At 45.8% G+C, this 20,399-nt stretch overlaps 1 protein-coding gene across 2 annotated transcripts in view; it reads left to right on the top strand.

Moving 5' to 3' along the window:
* Positions 1 to 12,116, top strand: part of Socs5 (suppressor of cytokine signaling 5) — a 32,383-nt gene extending 20,267 nt beyond the window's left edge. For both annotated transcript variants that reach the window (XM_051159166.1, XM_051159084.1), the window contains exon 2: positions 9,940 to 12,116. In XM_051159166.1, the coding sequence (XP_051015123.1) occupies positions 9,952 to 11,562 (1,611 nt within the window). In that variant the 5' untranslated portion in view covers positions 9,940 to 9,951 and the 3' untranslated portion in view covers positions 11,563 to 12,116. The remainder of the gene's footprint in view (positions 1 to 9,939) is intronic.
* The last annotated feature ends 8,283 nt before the right edge of the window (positions 12,117 to 20,399 follow it).

The raw sequence follows: 20,399 nt of genomic DNA, 5'->3' as shown, positions 1-20,399 counted from the left end.
TTCTCAGCCATCAGCCTTGTAGATTTGACTTCTAAACATCTCATCTCCGTCTCTGCTGTCATTAATTGAGATCTCCTCCCGCCCCCGCCCCCAAGACAGGGTTTCTCTATGTGGCCCTGACTGTCCTGGAACCAGCTCTGCAGACCAGGCTGGCCTTGAACTCACAGTGCCTGCCTCTGCCTCTTGAGTGCTGGGATTACAGGTGTGGGCCAGCACTGCCTTGTTGATTCCTGTCTCATTTGGCCCTCTGCATGTGTCTTCAGTGCTGCACCAGCACCGTCCTGCGTTCTCTTAGCGTGACTACACAGCCTACTCCTGCCACTTCCTCTCAGTGCCCTTGGCCGCACCTACTCCAGCCATTGTTCATGCTGTGTCAAGACATTACATGTTCTTCTCTCTTTCCTAATTCATTCCTTTTCATTTTTCATGCCCAAATTCTGAGTATCACTTCCCAGAGATCCCTGTTCACAGCTCCAAAGACAGGCTGCCTCCCTGTGATCCCTGACAGCACTGCCTTAGCTTGCCATCACTGTAGCCCAGTGCATAGGAAAGGCTCTTATCTGGCACAGTCTGGACCAATTGTCTGTAGAGTTTAGTAAAATGAGTCACACATTAAAATCTCGTTCTTATTTTAACAAATTAATTACACTGTTGTCAGCCTTTGATTAAGGACCAGCTCCTGTGTTGAGATGAAGTCATCTGTTTGCAGGTCCCTACTTTCTATCTTACAGAACTCTATCCAGATTATACCACCTAAAAGCCAGTATGAAGTTTTTAAGTAGACTCTCTTGATACATTCTAAATTTAGAATCTTTATAGATCTTTGCTACACGGTTTTCAATTCATTGAATTATTTTCATTGAGTATTCCAAAGTCATTCAACTTAGGCTTCCAGGCCTCCCAAGTTCCATTATGCTAATCAGCATTAATTAAAACCTATAATTTAGCATAAGTGGCATGAGCAGGTGTGGGACGTGCTCATAACCAGCTCAGCATAAGTAGCCTAAGTGAGGAGGGCCCCACAGGTTCGAGTGCACAGCAGTCCATCTATTGATACATTGTGTGCATTGTAGTAGTGTCACTTGGGAAGCCGAGTCATAGGTCATTTAAGCTTACGCAGCAGTTGTTTTCCGTAGATCTGTTGCATTTATTTCAGCTAATGTTGGACAACAGTGGAGGCGATAAATGGCCATCTAACTGAAAACACAGACCAGATCACAACACAGTGTGGAGGTGATGACAAATGTTTGAAGTAGTTCTCAGATTCTTCTGAAGTATTTATAAATACGATAGCCATGCATCCCTAGGATTGTGGGTCAGCTTTAATGGTAGTATTAATATTGTATTATCATTTTCCAAACACTAAAATGCCTGAAGAACCATCTCCTAGACTGACTTGGCAGAAATACTTTAATCAGCCCGCAGGTCGCAGTTTTTCTTATGTCTGAAGTGCTTCATGTGTAGGGTTTACTGCGCTGGGTCTGGCCGACTGAGCAGTGGGAGGGGTTGAGCTGGGCTGTAGTTGTCTTTCTACCCACTGTGGCATGCAATGTCTTAAAACTTACTACTGAATGTAGTTCTCATAAAACCTGGGGTTGCTCCATTGTAATGAGCTCCTGGAAACTATTTGAACTAGTTTGTTTTGTAGAAAATGTATAATAGATACTATTTGGTATACAGAGAGGCTTTGGCTGTACTATTCATGCTTTTTTAATGTAAATTTTTGTAGTAATGGAATTTGACCTCATTTTACTTAATCCTGACTTATTGCTTATTCTGTTAAATACAAGTTTTCAACAAATGCCATTTAACTTACAAAAGCATTATGAAACCAATTTCAAATTATAGCTCCTTGAGGAAAGTAGTAACTCTTTAGAAAATTGTTTTGATATAGCTAAGCCTGTATAGAAATGTGAAAGAGTGTATAGATATGCACTTTCATTCTAGAAGTTGATACACTTGACATTTAATACCTTCTTTTAGCACTTTTTGACTTAGTATAAAACCACAAAGTAAAAGAATTGTAGTGTAAATCCAAAAGATTTCTGCTTTAAACTAAATACATTTCCAGAAATTAAGCAACAGAAACTCAAATGTGACATTAAGCTATTTGGAATGTGTTCTTGATTTTTGCCTCAACTATTAATCACTATCAACATTTTAAAATTTACCACTGTTACAGCCCCACCTCCCAGTAGCATTTCCACATTAAAAAACAAAACCAAGCCAGGAACCATGGCTCATACTTGTAATCCCAGCACTCAGGCAGAGGCAGCCAGATAGCTGTGAGTTCAAGGCCAGCCTGGTCTACAAAGCAAGTCCAGACATCCAAGGCTACATAGAGAAACCCTATCTGGAAAAAACAAAAACAAAAGCAGCCACCACTGTCTTTCTCAAAGGCAGTCTGTAAGAAAAGAAAAAAAATATTTCTTTTTGTCATAAAAATACAAACTTTTGTCTTTTGTCATGTTGCAGTCTGCAAAGTCTCTGGATTAAGAACACTGACAGGCATCTTCCCAGCAACGGAACCAGCCCAGGGGTTCCAGGCTAGAAGCTGCTTTGCAGTTGTGTAGGTTTTTTCCAGATTGTAATGTTCCGATCTGCAGGAAGCTCCTTAACCAGGAAGGTAAACAACTTGAAAGGGCTTTAGGAAGCCCCTGAAACCGACCAGACTCACTAGGCCCCTCCCTGCCAAAGTAAGCAATAAGAGCTGAGAATCCCCTTAGATAAATGAGTGGAGTCAAGCTTCAAAGGAGACTGTGAGAGCAGACCAGCCACGTTAGAGAGACTCTCCACATGGAGCTGTCTGCAGGCCCTGCTGTGTGCTCTAGGTCCCCAGGTTTGTGAGCTGTCGCCATGCCGGCCTGGGCTTTGGTGATGCAGCTGTATTTGAGTCATTTCTGCTCTTTAAGTAACCACAGTAGAATTCATGGTTCACCACGATGGACTTTGGTGCTATCTGTACTTTGAGTGTAGTAGTATCTGGGGTGAGTAGGCGTGTGTTGGGTCTCCCCAAGGAAAGTTTTGTCATACAACGTAATTGACACCCGCTAGAATAGGGACATGACAGAACCAGAGATGCATTGTGAAAGAGTGAAGGCGTAATCCTGGCCACGTGCAGCAAGGTATGCAACTGAGGCTGAGAAGCCTGAGGTGGGAGCATCTGAGGAGAAAATTCTGGTAGAGTTGTCCTTTTCTGTATGCTGTGTGTTAGTGTGCCTTTGTGCTATGACAGCAGTCACGTGGTTCTTGCTATGGGCAGTGAGACAGGCAACTAAAGCTGAGCCTTTATGGGTGACTGGGTGGTAGTCGTCATCTATGTGGGATGGGGGCTTGCCTGCTTGATGAGCGGGGTCACCATGTGAATACGGAGTTGCCCTGAAAACAGTTAAAGGTTTAGAGAAAATCTTGCTGTCTTTAAGATTAGCACACAAGAGTGGAGGCAGAGGCTGCCTGGCCTCCGCTGTGTGGAGTTAGGAATGCAGCCGAGGCTGAGGTGTTTGTGCAGAGGAGCAAGTGCAACAGAAAAGGGAGATGGGGCAGCGCCCTCTGATCTGAAAAGTCAGTTAGATGAATGGGAGCATGAGAAAAGTGGTAGAAGGCTTAGAGGATGGGCCTCGAGTCCAGCCTTCAGCAGCAAAAGAAGGAAGTCTATGATCCAGTGTGCACATGGGGACCTTAACCAGCTTCTGTACAGGAACCCAGGGTAATCAGGAAACAGCACCGGAACTTTAACAGGCAGTGACAGAGCCTGGCGCAGCCTGGTGTGAGTCTGTGGGACGCGGTGTGGTTGGGACGGGCCAGTCTGACTCTGTGGAGGCAGGAAGCTGAGTGATGTGACTACCCCTCCCTCTCCAGCGTGTGCGAGGCAGTCGGTCCCTGGTGGAGTGGCTTATGGAAGCCACTGGGAACACTTGGTTATCTCCATCTGAGGTCCCCACAAATAGCAGGGGGTGGGGGACCATAGAGGAGGGACAGACACTTTGGGGAAATAGGAGTAGGAGGATCTGTGTTTGAACCCCAGTTCCTGGGCCACATAGAACTGTTTGCAGAGGAGGGAAGGAAAAGGTTGGTTGGTGCAGCAAGGCCCGCGAGGCTTGTGTGGACCTTCAGTGTCGTGCTCAGTAACCTGGACCACTGTGTAAAGAGTGTTGTCTATTGAGAGAACAGCCCAGAGAAGGTAAGAAGTCTGTCTGCGCTCCTCGAAGGCAAATGTGGCAAGATTTGTATCGACCTGGAGTTCCTAAGGGAAAAACGGATAGGAAGCCAAACTGTGTCCTAAAGGGCTTCGGGGAGGCTGGGGGGCGGGGGCTGTTCACAGAAGGCATCTGTGATAGAACAATACTGGTGAAGACTGCCAGCCTGTCCCGGGCTGGGTACTTCTCCCCCAGACTGAGGAGGGTCCCTCTCCCTCCAGCAGAAGGCTATGCTAGCAGTGGAGCTGCTTTCCCGGTCAGGAACCCCTCCACAGGCAGGTGTGGTGGGTGAGGAGGCAAAAGCTACACCGCAGTGCCAGACCAGGAGCCAACACATTCAGCCGGGGAAGCGAGACCGCATTCCGCTTTGGCCCTCAGTAGGTCTGAGCAGATGAAGTGGGGCCCACTGAGTTCATGAGGTCTGGAGAAACAAAGGAGGCCCCAGGGAAGAGCTCCAGGATAGGGAAGCAAACCAGCTCAGAGAGAATGATGAAGGATTTCAGGAGCTAAGTCCATCCGCCTGCCCATGCTTTGTACCCAACCCTGATATGTGAAGGATGCAGTTGCTGCAGATGGATGGACCTTTTCCATGTTGCTTTAGACCTTGCCTACTTGTGACTTCCCTGTCCTTCTAGTTGTGAACGTCTGGGATCACCTGACACTGCAGAGAACAGATGAGCACAGGCTTTCCGAGTGCTTCCCCATGGCTGTCTTTGTATAGGATGGTGGCTCTGGGTGCTGCCTTGTCTCCCCCATCCTTTGGAAGAGGCTTGTTATATAGATGACGTAATGCTAACCACTGAGTGTGTTAGATTTGGAAAGCCATCAGCGAGATAGCCAGGTGCACTGGGACTTACGCTCCCCTCACAACCCTACTGGGGCTGGGGTCATCGAAAGGAGGAAGAAACTGAGAAGCATATTCTTACTACGTGGGAGAAAAAAGACACCCCCAGAAGCCATAAAGTTACCAAATAAAAACCCTAGGGCCAGGTGTGGGTTAGCACCTATGAGTTGTTGGCCAGGGAAGCCCCTGAGGCCCCACAGACCATAAAGGCCATTGCTACTGCCACTGGGGGTGTGCTAGAAGTAGGCGGTGAGACCCTATTGCTGAAGAACCACGCATGCACGCTGGGACTATAGGGCGTGGGGAAATGAAGCTGGGACTGAAACTGGAAGCCCCACCCTGCTGCTGGCTGCCTTTCATGTGGCAGAAGGGGCCATGCAGGCGGCGGCTGCTGCTGCTGGAGAACCATCACCAACACCCCTGCTTGACTATGGGCCGGCATGCTCAACTGCCGACATGCCAGGCGTGATGTGCCTGCTTGTGCAATAGTGACTTGGCTGTCGTGACTAAGGACAAATGCCTTTGAGTTGGATTTAAGGCCCACCCCAAAAGAAAGAGTTCATGTCTGGTCCCATAAGCCCAGACAGAAACCTATGGCTGGGGAGGTCATGGGTCCCAGTGAGCAAGTAACTTGGGTGGTTTTTCTAGATGGGTGTGATGTGCACCTATAGATCAACTCAAATCATAACCACTGGTGAAGCTCCTAGGACGAGACTTTGTTTCTGGCATAGTGCCCTATTTCTTAGCCATAGGTGGACATCTGTAGTCACCCCCTCCAAAGGCCCTGCAGATTATTGCAGAAGAGGAGGCAGAGAGAGTGTGAGAGCAGGAGGAAGAGCCTTGTGTCACAGTTTCCTCCAAGATTAAAACATTCCATCTTGCAGGAAGCAAGAAAGTAAACAACTCAGAATAGTGTCCGAGAGTCCTTGAAACCAATCAGATTCACTAGACCCTTCCTATAGAGTAAGCAATAAAAGTGAGAGCCCCTCAGATGAGGTGACTTCAGCTGCCAGAAGACTCTGAGACAAGCCCGCTCCAGAGAAGACTGGTATCAGACCGGCTCCCTGGAAGAGACACCTGGAAAGAACACTCTCTAACCTGTTGAGCTGCCTGCAGGCTGTGCAGTGTGCCAGGTCCCCAGCTTTGTAGGGTGTCCCCCGTGCTGGGCTGGGCTTTGGTGATGTGGCTGTCTTTGAGTCATTTCAGCTGCTGTAAGTGACCCCTCACCTATAGGGCCAAAAGCCTAAGCTCATTTGTAGGTTTTGAAAACGCACAAATTCCTGAGCTCAAAACCTCACCAGTCTCCACCTTGGGAAAAGTAAGCGAGCACGCACACCGTCCCACCCCAGGCTGCAGCTTACCTGAGCAGAGGCATCCATCCTCTTGAGCCTGTCCCAAAAAAGCTCTTGTGAGGTTTGCTCCCTACTGCCAGGACGCCTTCTCCCTTAGAGCCGCAACACTTCCACCTGTAAGTAACCCCAATGATACACATGGTTCACCAAGTGGACTTGGGGTCTGTCTGTGCCTTGTTCTGTCATGGGTCCTGTCTGGGGTAAGTAGGTGTGTATTGTGAGTCTCTCCAGGAAATATTTTGTCAAATAACATTTGTGCTCCCTGGTGAGTGTTCTGCATGTCCCGGTTGTTCATGGAGCTTATGAACAGCCGTGTAAGATATGTGGCTTTAGGTTTGGCCGTTTTGTAACAGTCACTTTTTTATGTATAGTTTTGCTTGATAGAAAATACCTTCAGAGAGCAGAAAAATCTAGAAACACAGAAAAATGTTCGACTTTGGAATTTCTTGAGTATGACAACTCTTTTTGTATTGAGGATGGTACGTCATTATGTGCCTGCCCTGGAGTCTAGCTAGAAGCCAGTCAACTTTCTGAGGACAGAGAGACGGAGAGGGAGAGGAGGGATTGGTGGGTTGATTGGGTTTTACATGTTATATATAATTTCGGTGAAAGGTTGTTTGTGGGGTCATTTTCTATGCACTTCAGCCCCCACAAGGTCTCATGATGTAGACTCTGACTGCCCTTGAACTCACACAGCTCCTCTGTCTCCTGAGTCTTGAGAATAAAGAGATACCCTCCTATATCCAACCTGTTGGGTTTTGGGTTTTTTTTAATCCCTTTAAAAAGTTTAAGCTCTGGGGGCTGCAGAGTTGGCTCAGTAGTTCTAACCCTGACTGCTCTTCCAGGGAAGCAGGGTTGATTCCCAGCACACACATGGTGGTCCACAGCATTGCACACACCAGGTCCAGGGCACCAAACACCATCTTTTGACCTCCGTGGGCACTGGGTATACATGTGATGCACAGACATCCATAGACACACACACACACAAATTTGAAAAAATTTAAATCATTTTTACATCAAGTTCCTACTGGTCACAGGCCACATTTGTTCAGGCTGACCCCACCTCTACTACAGAAGTTGAAAACTGAAGCCAAGTCTGTCAGAGAGCATAAAAGGAAATATATTTCAGTATATTCTATTGAAAAGGGAAGGAGAAGGGCAGAGGACATCAAAAGCTTAGCACAGTCAACACAAAGGTTCCACACTAAGGAGAGGAGCGCGTTGTTTTATTTTCAGAAGATCAACACAGGTCACAGAAGAAGAAAATTGACAGTAGGGCTGGTTTCCACCAGCCACACCTGAGCCTAGAAAATAGTGGGGTGATGTCCTCATGCTTGCCAGGGTAAATCATTTGTAACCCAGGATTTTATTCTGAGAGAAAATAAAACAAGAGTTCCATGATAGAGAAATAAATTGCTGGGATTGTATAAAGGAAAATCACAGGGCCGCACTGCTGGCTGGTGTTGTCAGCTTCACAGAGAGCTGATGGGCTGTAGAAAGCTCAGGAAGCCCACAAATAAGAGACAGTTATTCTAGAGGAGAGAAAGTTGGCATAAGAAAGGAAAATGACCTACCTCTAGACAAGATTCATGAAAACAGCAATACTAATTTAACTGGAAAATGGGCTTTAACTGTTCTGTGGGAAGAAGATGTTCAGGGGAAATGCACATGGACACTGTGGTCTGAAAGACCCAAAGCCGGTCAGTCTCCTATTACAAAGTCACCTCTAATACAAGACAGCCAATTACTAGCAATGCAAACTTGGTATCATGCAGCTGAGAAAAATAGCAACAGAAGCAGCTAGTTAGGATTTTAATTTTCTTGAGTCTCTGGGAATGGGCAGCAAGTATAGAAGTGTGGCTAATGGTAAGGTTTTTTTAGTTAAGAACCTTTTAGAGGGGCTGGAGACATGGCTCAGCGGTTAAGAGCACTGACTGTTCTTCCCGAGGTCATGAGTTCAATTTCCAGCAACCACATGGTGGCTCATAACTGTCTATAATGTGATCTGATACCCTCCTCTGGCCTGCAGATATACATGCAGGCAGAGCTCTGTATACATAATAAAAAATAATAAATCTTTAAAAAAAAAAAAAAAAAAAAAGAACCTTTTAGAGCAGGGTATAGTGGCCTATGCCAGTAATCCTAGTGCTCAGAAGGCTTTGGCAGGATTGCCTTGTGGCTAGCCTAGGTTCAGGGCTAGCCTAGGCTACACAATAAACTTCATACCAAACAAGCTTTCTATCAGAATTTGAACCTGAAGTTTAGACTTGTGTAGAATGTTTAAAGTACTTAAATAAGAAGACAGGACCTAGGGTAGAAAAGGGCTAGGGTGCTGGAAAAGTACCTACAGCGGTGACACCAGAGTCACCGAGAACGTGCCAGGATTGTCTGTCTAACAAGACTTGTGAGTGAAGATCTGACACCTTAATTTAACAAGAGGATTGGGCGATAACAGGGCACCTGAAGTGCAGTCGGTGCTGAGGGCCATGGATTCCACCTGGTAGACCCTGACTTTGCTGTGGGCTTGCCCATACACTTCCAGTAGTAAGTCCCCAGAAAATGCCTTTCAAAGAGATGCATATTTTCTATGCTGCTTTGGCCATCAGATCAAACACGGTGTTGCTCAGAAGCTTTTGTTCCAGCAGATGGACAGGGAAATGGATGCCTAGTGGATCTTAAGGAGTAAGTGGTCTCTAGTCCCTTAACTAGAAAACACAAGCAAGTGAGATGCCCCCGACGGCAGAGTGTTGGCCATGCCTTCCCGTTTCGTGCTTGGTGCAGTCCGATACTGTTTGTGAAGTACCATGAACTGTCTTAACTGGGGTTTTTGGAGGGATGGGGCTAGGCAGATGACAGAGCACAGGCACAGCTTGTGCCTTTGTTTTGCTAGTTGCTACCGAGACCATGCTCCCACATGAACACTGAGGAGCTTACAGACACCCTTGCCTGTAAGCCAAGAGCTTCCTCTTCAAACTGCTGCTGCAGAAGCATGGATAAAATTGGGTAATTTTGGAGTGGGGACAGAAAGATGAGGCTTTAACCAGAGATATGCCTGTTACACACACACACACACACACACACACACACACACACACAAAGATAAATAACAGGACTCCATTCTTTTCACCATTTGAGGCTGGAGGATTGAACTCATACCATCCAGGTAGGCAGCATCTCACCAAACTCGGTTACTATAACTCTTGAAGTCTATATTTTCCCTTTAAAAGCAGAGACAGTTCAGTTACCAGAAATAAGGGGCTGCAACTCGGTGTCATAATGAAATCCAGTTATTTCCTGGAAAAAGGAAAGCAGAGCTCGAGATGGCGTACTTCCTTTCAGTTAACTTGAGTTCTCTCTGAAAGGAAATGGAGAGAGAGGCTTGGCCTGAGTGGCACTGAAGGACCTCACTGTTGCCCAACTTGTCACCCTAAGGCTAGTTCTTGACCCAGTTCAGTTTCCCAGCAGGAAATGAAATGTTACTGCATTTTCCAGCTACACGGGCCTCTCCAGTTAATCTGTTTTTGTTTTCCATGTTTTTCTTTAGCTCTTTTAATCAATGGATAAAGTGGGGAAAATGTGGAACAACTTCAAGTACAGGTGCCAGAATCTCTTCAGCCATGAAGGAGGAAGCCGCAGTGAGGATGTGGACATGCATTCCAACAGATGTGTGTCTGTCAAAGAGAAAAGCATCAGTGTGGGGGAGTCCGCTCCCCAGCAGCAGAGCAGCCCGTTAAGAGAAAATGTTGCCTTACAGCTGGGACTGAGCCCCTCGAAGACCTTCTCAAGGCGAAACCAAAACTGTGCCGCGGAGATCCCTCAGGTTGTTGAAGTAAGCATTGAGAAGGACGGGGACCCGTGTGCCACCCCCGGGACGAGGCTTGCACGGAGAGACTCCTACTCTCGGCACGCGCCGTGGGGAGGGAAGAAGAAACATTCCTGTTCCACAAAGACCCAGAGCTCCTTGGATACTGAGAAAAGGTTTGGTAGAACTCGAAGCGGCCAGCAGAGGCGAGAGCGGCGCTATGGCGTCAGCTCCGTGCACGACATGGACAGTGTTTCCGGCCGGGCAGTCGGGAGCCGCTCTCTGAGGCAGAGGCTTCAGGACACTGTGGGTTTGTGCTTCCCCATGAGAACTTACAGCAAGCAGTCAAAGCCTCTCTTTTCCAACAAAAGAAAAATACATCTTTCTGAATTAATGCTAGAGAAATGCCCTTTTCCTGCCGGCTCGGATTTAGCACAGAAGTGGCACTTGATTAAACAGCATACCGCCCCTGTGAGCCCACACTCGACATTTTTTGATACATTTGATCCGTCGCTAGTGTCTACAGAAGATGAAGAAGATAGGCTTCGCGAGCGGCGACGGCTTAGTATCGAAGAAGGCGTGGATCCCCCTCCCAACGCACAGATACACACATTTGAAGCTACCGCACAGGTCAATCCGTTGTATAAACTGGGACCAAAGTTAGCCCCTGGGATGACGGAAATAAGTGGAGACGGTTCTACAGCCCCACAAACGAACTGTGACTCAGAAGAGGATTCAACCACCCTCTGTCTGCAGTCTCGGAGGCAGAAGCAGCGCCAGGTGTCCGGGGACAGCCACTCGCACGTTAGCCGACAGGGAGCTTGGAAAGTCCACACGCAGATTGATTACATACACTGCCTTGTGCCGGATCTCCTTCAGATCACAGGCAATCCCTGTTACTGGGGCGTGATGGACCGATACGAGGCCGAGGCGCTTCTGGAAGGGAAGCCGGAAGGCACGTTCTTGCTCAGGGACTCTGCGCAGGAGGACTACCTCTTCTCGGTGAGCTTCCGCCGCTACAACAGATCCCTGCACGCCCGAATCGAGCAGTGGAACCACAACTTCAGCTTCGACGCCCATGACCCGTGCGTGTTCCACTCCTCCACCGTGACTGGGCTTCTCGAGCACTATAAAGACCCCAGCTCCTGCATGTTTTTTGAACCATTGCTTACGATATCACTGAATAGGACTTTCCCTTTCAGCCTGCAGTATATCTGCCGCGCGGTGATCTGCAGGTGCACTACATACGATGGGATTGACGGGCTCCCTCTGCCCTCCATGTTACAGGATTTTTTAAAAGAGTATCACTATAAACAAAAAGTTAGGGTTCGCTGGTTAGAACGAGAACCAGTCAAGGCAAAGTAACCGCTGTCCCCAAAGGGCATATGCTAGGTCTGCTCTCATTTGCATCAGACAGGGCACCCGTAGGAGCCCAGGGTCAGCTGCTAGGATTCTGCACCCAGAACGTGAGCTTGCTTGTTAGTCTCTGTCCAATGGGATCTGCTGTTACTCAGACAAAGGTGCCTAGAAACCACGTGACGATTTGCAGGTGTTGAGTAGGGCTGCAAAACAGCCAGTTAGTGAGCAGTTTGGTTTTAAATGGCTGTGCCAACTGAGCGAGGCAACTCCAGGGCATTCGCTATGAAGAATTTTATTTCTTACTGAAGAATAGATTATTAATGTTGGATGGGGATTTCAACAGTGTGACTAACGTTTGAAATTATTTTTTCTAAGAATTTTTCTATACCCATCCAAAGTGGTGATGTTTATAGTTACTATAAATCAAGCTTTGAAAGTCCAAAACAAGTAAGTAAGTAAATACAAGACTGCCTCTCTTTTAGAAGGAAAAAAATGTAATTTTTTTTTTTTTTTGCCACAGGGCATTGTGCAGTGTCGGTGTGGTTTGTAGTCAGTCTCCTTTTCTCCTCAGAGTGAACCAAGTTTCCTAAGATGGTTTTTTTCAACTTCAGACTTAAAGGAGAGAGGTGGAGGTTTGTTTAAAAGCGCCCAGTATTCCCTTGTGATGTGCACTGTGACTTCACAGGCACACAGTTTCAGGTGGAGTTTTTCCTAAGTTGACACATGCAGTCTGCACATTGTTTCATTCAAGTTGGACTCTTTCCCGGTGCCCTTGAGTTTGTGAGCCCGGAGGGAGGTGAGAGTAGACAATGCCCAGGCACATCAGGTAGCAGGAAGCCCACTGCTTGCTGATGGTGAATCTTGTTAAGCTATAAGCAATGATTGGACGGCAGTATTTATCTCCTTGTTGTAAGCTCATGGCTGAATTACTTAAGTACAATTTATATTATACAGTTTTAGTGCAGTTAATTCTTAACAGAAAACCTGAAGTCTAAATTGCAGATTTAAAGGCACTGTACAACCACGATGCCTGTAAATAACTTTACTCGGCCCCGCTCTGTCACTTAGAATAGTCTGTCATACACTTGAGTGGCCGCTTCGGGCGTGTTGTCGAGCTTTGGTGGTGTTGCTTCGTGCTGGACTGCGTTCTCAGTTCTGTCCTAGACATTTGCACTACAGTAGCCAAGTCCGTTCGTGTGTCTGTCCCTGTGCTCTGTACCCGCTGCCGAGCGAGCGCTCCTCGGTTTCCATGCCAGCTGCTTCAGGAGTGGTTTTATATCCCTCTGGCTATGGCCAGGGCTACCGAAAAGAGATGCCATATTTGTATGCAACACTAACCCTTTGACTGCTAACGTGTGTTCCTGCTTGCTGTGCCTTGTTCTGGCTGCTTTTTCGTGCTAATAAAGTATGTTTGTGTTCTCCTTGTATATCTGCTGTTTTTATACATTTGCCACAATTTCTCTTGTATGTGGAATGAATGGTTTGGGGTTTTTAAAAAAGCATTACCTGACAACTTACTGTAGTTAATGCAGCGTCACCTACAGTCTAATACAGACCTGTCAGAATAAGCTAAATCTGAGTGGAGTGCTCTCTGGCTTCTAACTTAGACCTGCTCCAGGGAACGGTGTCTGAGTCACTGAAGAGTAGTGTGCAGTTGCTGACAGAAACTCAGAAATGAGAAGAACCCTGTGAGCTCTCTACTGGGTAGTGAAATCCTGAAACTGGCGGTAAGGTAGTAGATGAAAGCAGGAGCAAACCCGCTGCATCAGAAACAGGCTACACCAGGTCTGTGAGCCAGGACACATCAGTACCACTTAGTGGTTCGGGGACCATTTTAATTGATGATAAATGCCCAAAATGTGGACCTTTAACCAAAGACTTGCTCATTGTAATGCAAAGTGGGGCTTGAAGGAGCTTAGATTTTTTTCTGTTACTTGTAGTAGACGTCCCTGAGGAACATATACCAAAGTGTTTGAAAACTTCACTCAAGCCTACTTTCAAAGCATAATGTGCAATTGAGGTGTTACGATGTAATTATATTGCATAATTGTTGGGTCTGTTTTCTTGAGCTTATAATGTACGTGGAAAATAAACCTTTGAGGAAAACAAGGCCACACTGAGCACTGGAGGAGGACTGTGTGAGCAAGTGATGCTGGGAAGAGAACCAAACGCCCAGAGAGCACTTGGTGTTTTTATACGCTTATAGCAAATGGATGTTCTCACTATAGTTTTATAGAAAATATTAATGCTTTTATGTATTTCAGAACTTTTCCTGTGTTACATGCAAATTGTTCTAAGTGTAACTATTGGGTTTATGTAAGCATGTGTACACCGTGCTAAAAGGCACGTATGTTTCAGTTTGTGTAAAATATAAATATGCAACTTTGGGGTTCAAATTTTGTTAAAATATTAGTAGCTTACATTTAAAAAAGAAAAAGAAAAAAGAAAAGTCACCAGCATGAAAGTGCACCGACGTCTTTCTTCACTGTGTGTTTTTCTGAATTCCACTGTAGTCTTTTGGCTACATTTGTGTTTCTGTGTTTTGGGGGTGGCACATTTTATCCCACACCAAGAAACACTTCCGAAGTTACAGTACGTAATTACACTAAGGGGTGCTTTAGTCTCTGTCTTTTCTCATTCTTTTGTTCACTTTTTCTTCCTTTCCCACCCTTGTTCCTTCCCTCTCCTCCCCCCCCCCCGTCCCTCACTTTGTCCATATATACAGTGTACATATTCATATATACTACAATGTACACTTATACATATATGCATTTTATACACTTAAAGTGGTAATATTTTAAATAGTGGTACTGCCATCCATGTTAAGATCATTTATTCCGTAGATACTAAGGAGTATCGTACCATTTAGATTTTTTTTTAAATCTGCCCCCTAAAGTGTGGCCTGGCGCTGTTGTCTTATCTAGAATACAATCACTTCACAGAGTTCATCAGTATTTTATTATCTTGCTTGAAGCAGTAAAAAGAAACAAAAAACAAAAAACAAATAGTACTTTAAATGCAATTATAATGTCAAATTTTAATTTATATTCTTAAACTATTTGAGCCCTAATCACCATTCTCTATAAGCCAATGTACATTCTTACATCCTTGGACATTCTTAGAAGATTTATAGTGGTTGGAAGCATAAAATCTGAGGCTTGGGTTTCAGGCTTCATTTTTACAAAATCCAAAGCTGATGAACTTTTTTAACATTTTTATCTGGTTGCTTTTCATTCTCATCCCAAAGGTTCTTTGCTTCCTGGCTCTGTGACTAGCCTGATGGTTTTCTTTATTACAGCTGGCCCTAAATCTTATTTTCATAGCAAATAGCAAAAAAAAAATTGCTTTTTGTAAGAAGTCAAGCCTGAATGAGTCAAAGCCCTGGGCCCAGAGGCAGCTCCATCGCTCAGTGCTCACGTGAGATCCGTCTGTCACACAGCCTCCTTCCTTTGTGTCACATAAAACGGGGATGGAAAGAGGGACAGGGAAGTTGCCAATGTAAGAGGCTTGGGTTTTCTCCTATTTTCTTGCAACACCTGCCATGGAACATAGGATAATATGTCCCAAGGAATCCTGAGTGAGGTTTTTGGGGAGGCAGTTGATGGGGTTGCAGCAGGGTGGAGAGCTTGCCCTGACAGGGTTTGCAAGGGTGAGGCAGTTGTTCCTACGCCTGGGAATCCTAACTGAATACCTCAGTCACTCATTCATTAGTGTTCACTGACGTCTCGTTCGCCAGTCACAGTGATGGGCCGAGAGTACAAGACAAAATGCCTCCCTTCTGGCGTAAAACGGCTGAGATGGAAGAGTACACGATCTCAGTTGCCAAGCAAATGGAGGCAAAATTTGGTGAGGAGAGTGCTGATTGTGTGGGACCCACGGGGCATGATAACCATGAGTGATGGGAGAAACGCCAACAGGGAGGCAGAGGCAAGTAGAGCTCTGTGAGTTCGAGGCCAGCCTAGTCTACAAAGCAAGTCTAGGACAGCCAAAGCTGCACAGAGAAACTGTCTAGGAAAAAGAAAAAACAAGAACAGGAAAATGGGACCCGAGAGGTGGCTCAGCCTTTAAAGAGGCCCACGACAAAAACGTCAATAAAAGAATTGTGTCCCCACATCAGTATACACGAACTGTTAGGTTGCTAAAGGTGTGAGTGTGCTGACTTCTACACAGAAGCTGAAATTTGGAGTAAAACCATGAAAATAACAGCACCAAAAAGCGGACAGACTGGGTGGTGAGCACACACCTTTAATCCCAGCTCTTGGGAGGCAGAGGCGGGTAGATCTCTGAGTTTAAGGCCAACCTGGTATCCAGAGTGAGTTCTGAGACAGCCCTGTCAGAAAGGAAAAAACAAAAAGCAAATCCATTCTAGATGAAGGGAAAATAAAGCTTAGGTCCTCAAACCAAAACGAGTAAGTTCATATGCTGAGAGAGAGAGCACCCATAAAGTGCCGAGGAAACCAAGGATGCTGACATTCCAAGATCTTAATCATTTAGGCATGTATACCTATAGTAAGGAATTTAGATTTTCTCCCAAGTGGTGGGAAGCCGTGATGTAGGGAGCCATTGCGGGGGGGGGGGGGGGGGGGCTTGAGTGGCATTGAGGCCTTTCCATTCCTTTGGTGGATGGAGACCTGCTAGAGCTGGATGAGGGCGACTTGCTATGAGGTGAGACTGGAAGCCTTGGCAGGCTTGGTGGTCATGGCTAGAGGTCAAGGTCAGGATGTGTCAGCAAAACTGACAGAATTTGGTGATAAAATGTGCAGAAATGCAGGGTGTGGTGGTACATGCCTGTCGTCCCAGCACTTGGGAAGAGGAGGCAGGTGCATTTTGCTGAGTTCCAGGCCGACTACTACAATACAACAAACAAGTTGGCCAACAGGCTGTGTGAAAAAGATGACTCAGGCTTCTGAAAGGGACAAGGATGGTGACACCGTTAGCCAAGATTTAAAAAAACAAGTTGGGCAGTGAATCAAATCTTGCCTTGGATGTGTACAATTTTGAGATTCCTGTGATCCCGGTAGAGACAGGTTCACAGTTGCGTAGTTGGATATAGTTCAAGGACTTAGAGGAAACATTGGGGAGGTGGTCCCCAGCATCATAGGGCAGGGTGCAGAGGGACTTTCCATGGGGTGAAGTGTTTGTCTGACACTTCTTAGTTTCTGGATAGAAGGTATCAGTTTGTTGGGCTTTTTCCCCCTTTAAAACCGTATACCTTCAATAGAGGCCTGGCTTTTCAAAAAGTTTAGGATACTGCAGTCAAACCTTGCATTGAATTTTAACTCTTCCGTGTCAGGTTTCCTTATGGATCTATTTTAGTAGAAATTTTACAGTATAAATACATGCTTCTGTTATTCTAGACACGCCAGGCATGCCTTCTAGTCCCAGCACCCAGGAGGCAGAGGCAAGCGATCTCTGAGTTCGAGGCCAGCCTGGTCCCCTCAACTAGAATTGAGACTGGCCAGAGCCACATAGTGAGACCTTGTCTTGGAAGAGGAGGAGATACCTGACAGGTTCTGAAGACCTGTTTTAATACAGAACCTCCTGTTTGATATTTTTTAGGGGTAATCACTGTAACCTGAGTCTTTGGATTGAGGTTTTTATAAATTTTGTTTTCTGTTGCTTTTACTGTGCATAAATGAGTATTTTTTTCTGCATGTATGTCTCTGTACCATGTGTACCATATGTGTACCTGAGTACTTTTGGAAGCCAGAAAAGAGCGTTAGATCCTCCTGGGACTGGCATTACAGTTAGTCGTGAGCCACCATGTGGGTGCTGGAGGTTGAACTCAAGTTTTCTGGAAGAGCAGCCAGTGTTCTTAACCACCAAGCTGTGTCTCCAGCTTCAAGTCTGTTTTGCTTCTTGGGTTGTTTGTTTGTTTGTTATGTCACTGTTAGGTCATGGGCAAACCATTCAATTATTGTGATGCTTGGCTATGGAGGGGCCCTTGAAATGAGCTGTGAGAAGATGAGGAATGTTGCCTCACTGAGAGAACACTGGGGCAAACGGATAACTGTGAGAACCGAGGGGCACGAACCGGACATTGTGACAAGGAAACCAAAAGTGCCTTGAGTGGAGTCAAGACGATGCCATTATTGGGGGATTAGTCACTTTCGGAGTCTTGGTTTTCTCATGTTTTTGTTTCTGAACTTGGATTTTCACATCTAGAGCGGTTTGTTGGTTGAGTATCTCTCCTTTTTGTGCCAATTGCTGCTCTTCTTTCAGCAGAGGCTTTTATGATGGTCAGGAAAGGACTAGGTCTTGGGGCGTAGGGGTGTCCTTTTCCCCTGTGAGGTCGTGCAGGAACTTCCGGATGGCACGGGTGTGCCAGAGCCCCCACCTGCGGCAGGAGGCTGTGTAGGCAGGGTTCCTGGAGCAGAGTTCCTGGGAGCTGTAGGTAGGCCTGGTGCAGGAAGCCCTGCTTGATGGCCACTGAGTATTTACCAGGCAAGCTGTTTTTGTCATTTGACAATGTAAATTTGTCATGCATTGAATGGTTTTGTATTTCCCCCTTTGTAAAATGGGTGCCTTTATGCACTTAAACCTACCTACCTTTTATCCTGATTCTCCTTTTGACAGGATAAATTATTTTATTTCTGCTATTAGTTTTTAAAAACTAAGTCATTTTAAAAACAGCTGAATTGTAAGACTTTTAAAGTTTTATTATCTTACAAATATTCTGTGCCCTTAAGTGTAATTGAGACAGTGTTGAATTTTAATGACACCAATAGAATAACAAAACATTTGGCTTAGTAATTCCAGTGTCGAGAATTCACAAGCTGTGCCATTAAAACACTATCTTGGCTTTTAGCAACTTCTTTCCTGATACAAGAGCTAGAATTACTTTCTAGAATTTGGCTATCCTAAACTTCTCAATCTCTTGAAAAATCGTAGTTGCAGAATATCATTTGTTGGTAATAAAAATAAATCAATCTGAGGGCCTATGTTTGGTCAATAGCTAATTCTGTTGGAGGCTGGGCAGTGTGTGAGGATAAGCCAAGCAGGGAGCTGCTTGAACAGTTTCCTGGCGCAGCGGACCACACAGAACCTGACACAGAGGCAGATCTTATGTACCATGGATGGCCCCTTGCGGGTGTCTCATCCTGTCCTCCTCCTTCATACCTGGTTTACCTGCCCAAGGTCACCAGGGAATGCCAGAGCCGGGCTTCAAACCTGAGTCCAGGCCAGATGCCAACCCATTATTAGTTATACTTTCAAGATTCTAATTTTTCCTTCAAATTTACTATTTCTTCCCTTTATCCTCTTCTATTGTATTCCAAGATGACACTGAGGACTAAAAATAGCAAACAAGATAGACATGGTCTTGCTTCTCAGGGGAGAAAGCCACTACTCCAAAGCCCAAACAAGCAAGCTGCGGACAAGTTTTTATAATAAATAACTATGAAGCAAACGAAGGCAGCAAAGAGTGAATAAGGGAAAGCCAGTGGGCACGATCAGCTCTCTGAGGAGTGAAGAGGGGTGGAAAGGCTCTACCTTGCTGTGACAACGTGTGGGGAGATGAGAGTTTCAGGAGTGGGCAGCAGGGACAGAAGACACTGGAGGGCTGTCCCACTTGGAAGGCGACTGTGGTGACAGGACATCGGTAAGTTGGAGAGAGGTGTCAGATAAAGTTGGAGAAGTTGGCAGGGACACTCCCAAGTCACACCATGGAGAATATGAGTGAAGATTGTCATGGCTTCCCCTTTCAACAGATGTTTTAAAAACTACTTTCGAAACTTTTTTACCTATCCGTTTTTAAAGTGTAGATTGTTTATATGTTTCCATAACTTTCCCATTTAGGATTTTTGTTTTTCCGTTTTGTTTCTTTACCTCTGCAATGAAGGCAGGTTAATTTGACATAACTTCCTAGTGCCCCGGGCTGGTTCCTGAAGATTCCAGCTTTCCCAGTCCATGGCCTCAACTGCTGGTGATCCATCCCAGAATGCTGTCCGGGTCATGCCACGTCCGTTTGGCTACAGCATGAGGCTGTAGAGCCTGCGCCTTTGGAGTGTGGGTGCCATCTCTAGCTGTCTGCGTGCCTTTCATTTTCTTCAACTCTCCTGATAGTCAGCCATCGGATGCTCCATCTGGAGTCTCCGTTCTCTGGGGAACGAGTCTGGGTACAGTACTCACACACACAGTGCCTGTCATTTTTTCACCCATAGATCATGGTTCCTTTTGGGCAGCACTTGCTGCTCTTCCTTCCCCAGAAAAGCATTAGAAGCAGATTGCTTTCTTTCTCCTCATCCATTTACATCACGGACTGTTTGCTTGCTGTTCACTCATCTCAAACATAAACTACACCTATATGTTTGCTTCTTTGCTTAGGGGCAGCATCTAGTTAGACCTAGAACTCAGCCTTCTGGCATCTGCTTCCCGAGTGCTGGGGTTACAGGCCTAGCCACTGTGGCCACCTGACACTGTGCACGCCTTGGGTGAAAGTGATGCGTGTGTCAGGATGTGTGAGTCTTCCACTCTGCACAAGTGACCTCTGTTAAGCAAAGACAGAACTCTAAAAGTGCTTCCTGCAGGAAGCCCTCCCCTGGGAAATGGCCTAGACTGCCATGGGTAGTAAAATCCCAACTGGGTTTTATAGTTAAAAGTGAGAGCTCCCTTTATCCATTCGTCTACTGAGGGACACTTAGCCTGTTTCCATGTTCTGACTATTATGAACATGATTGAGCAAATTTTCTTGTTGTGTGCTGGAGCATCTTCTGGGTATATTCCAAGGAGTGGAATATCTGGGTCTTGAGTATATTTACACTATGGAATACTCAGCTATTAAAAACAAGGAATTCCCAAAATTTGTGGGCAAATGGATTGAACTAGAAATGATCATAATGAGT

Source organism: Acomys russatus, chromosome 1, assembly GCF_903995435.1.
Source record: "Acomys russatus chromosome 1, mAcoRus1.1, whole genome shotgun sequence".
NCBI classification, from domain to species: domain Eukaryota; kingdom Metazoa; phylum Chordata; class Mammalia; order Rodentia; family Muridae; genus Acomys; species Acomys russatus.
The sequence above is the reverse complement of the archived record's forward strand: the minus strand, read 5'-3'. Positions and strand labels throughout refer to the sequence as shown.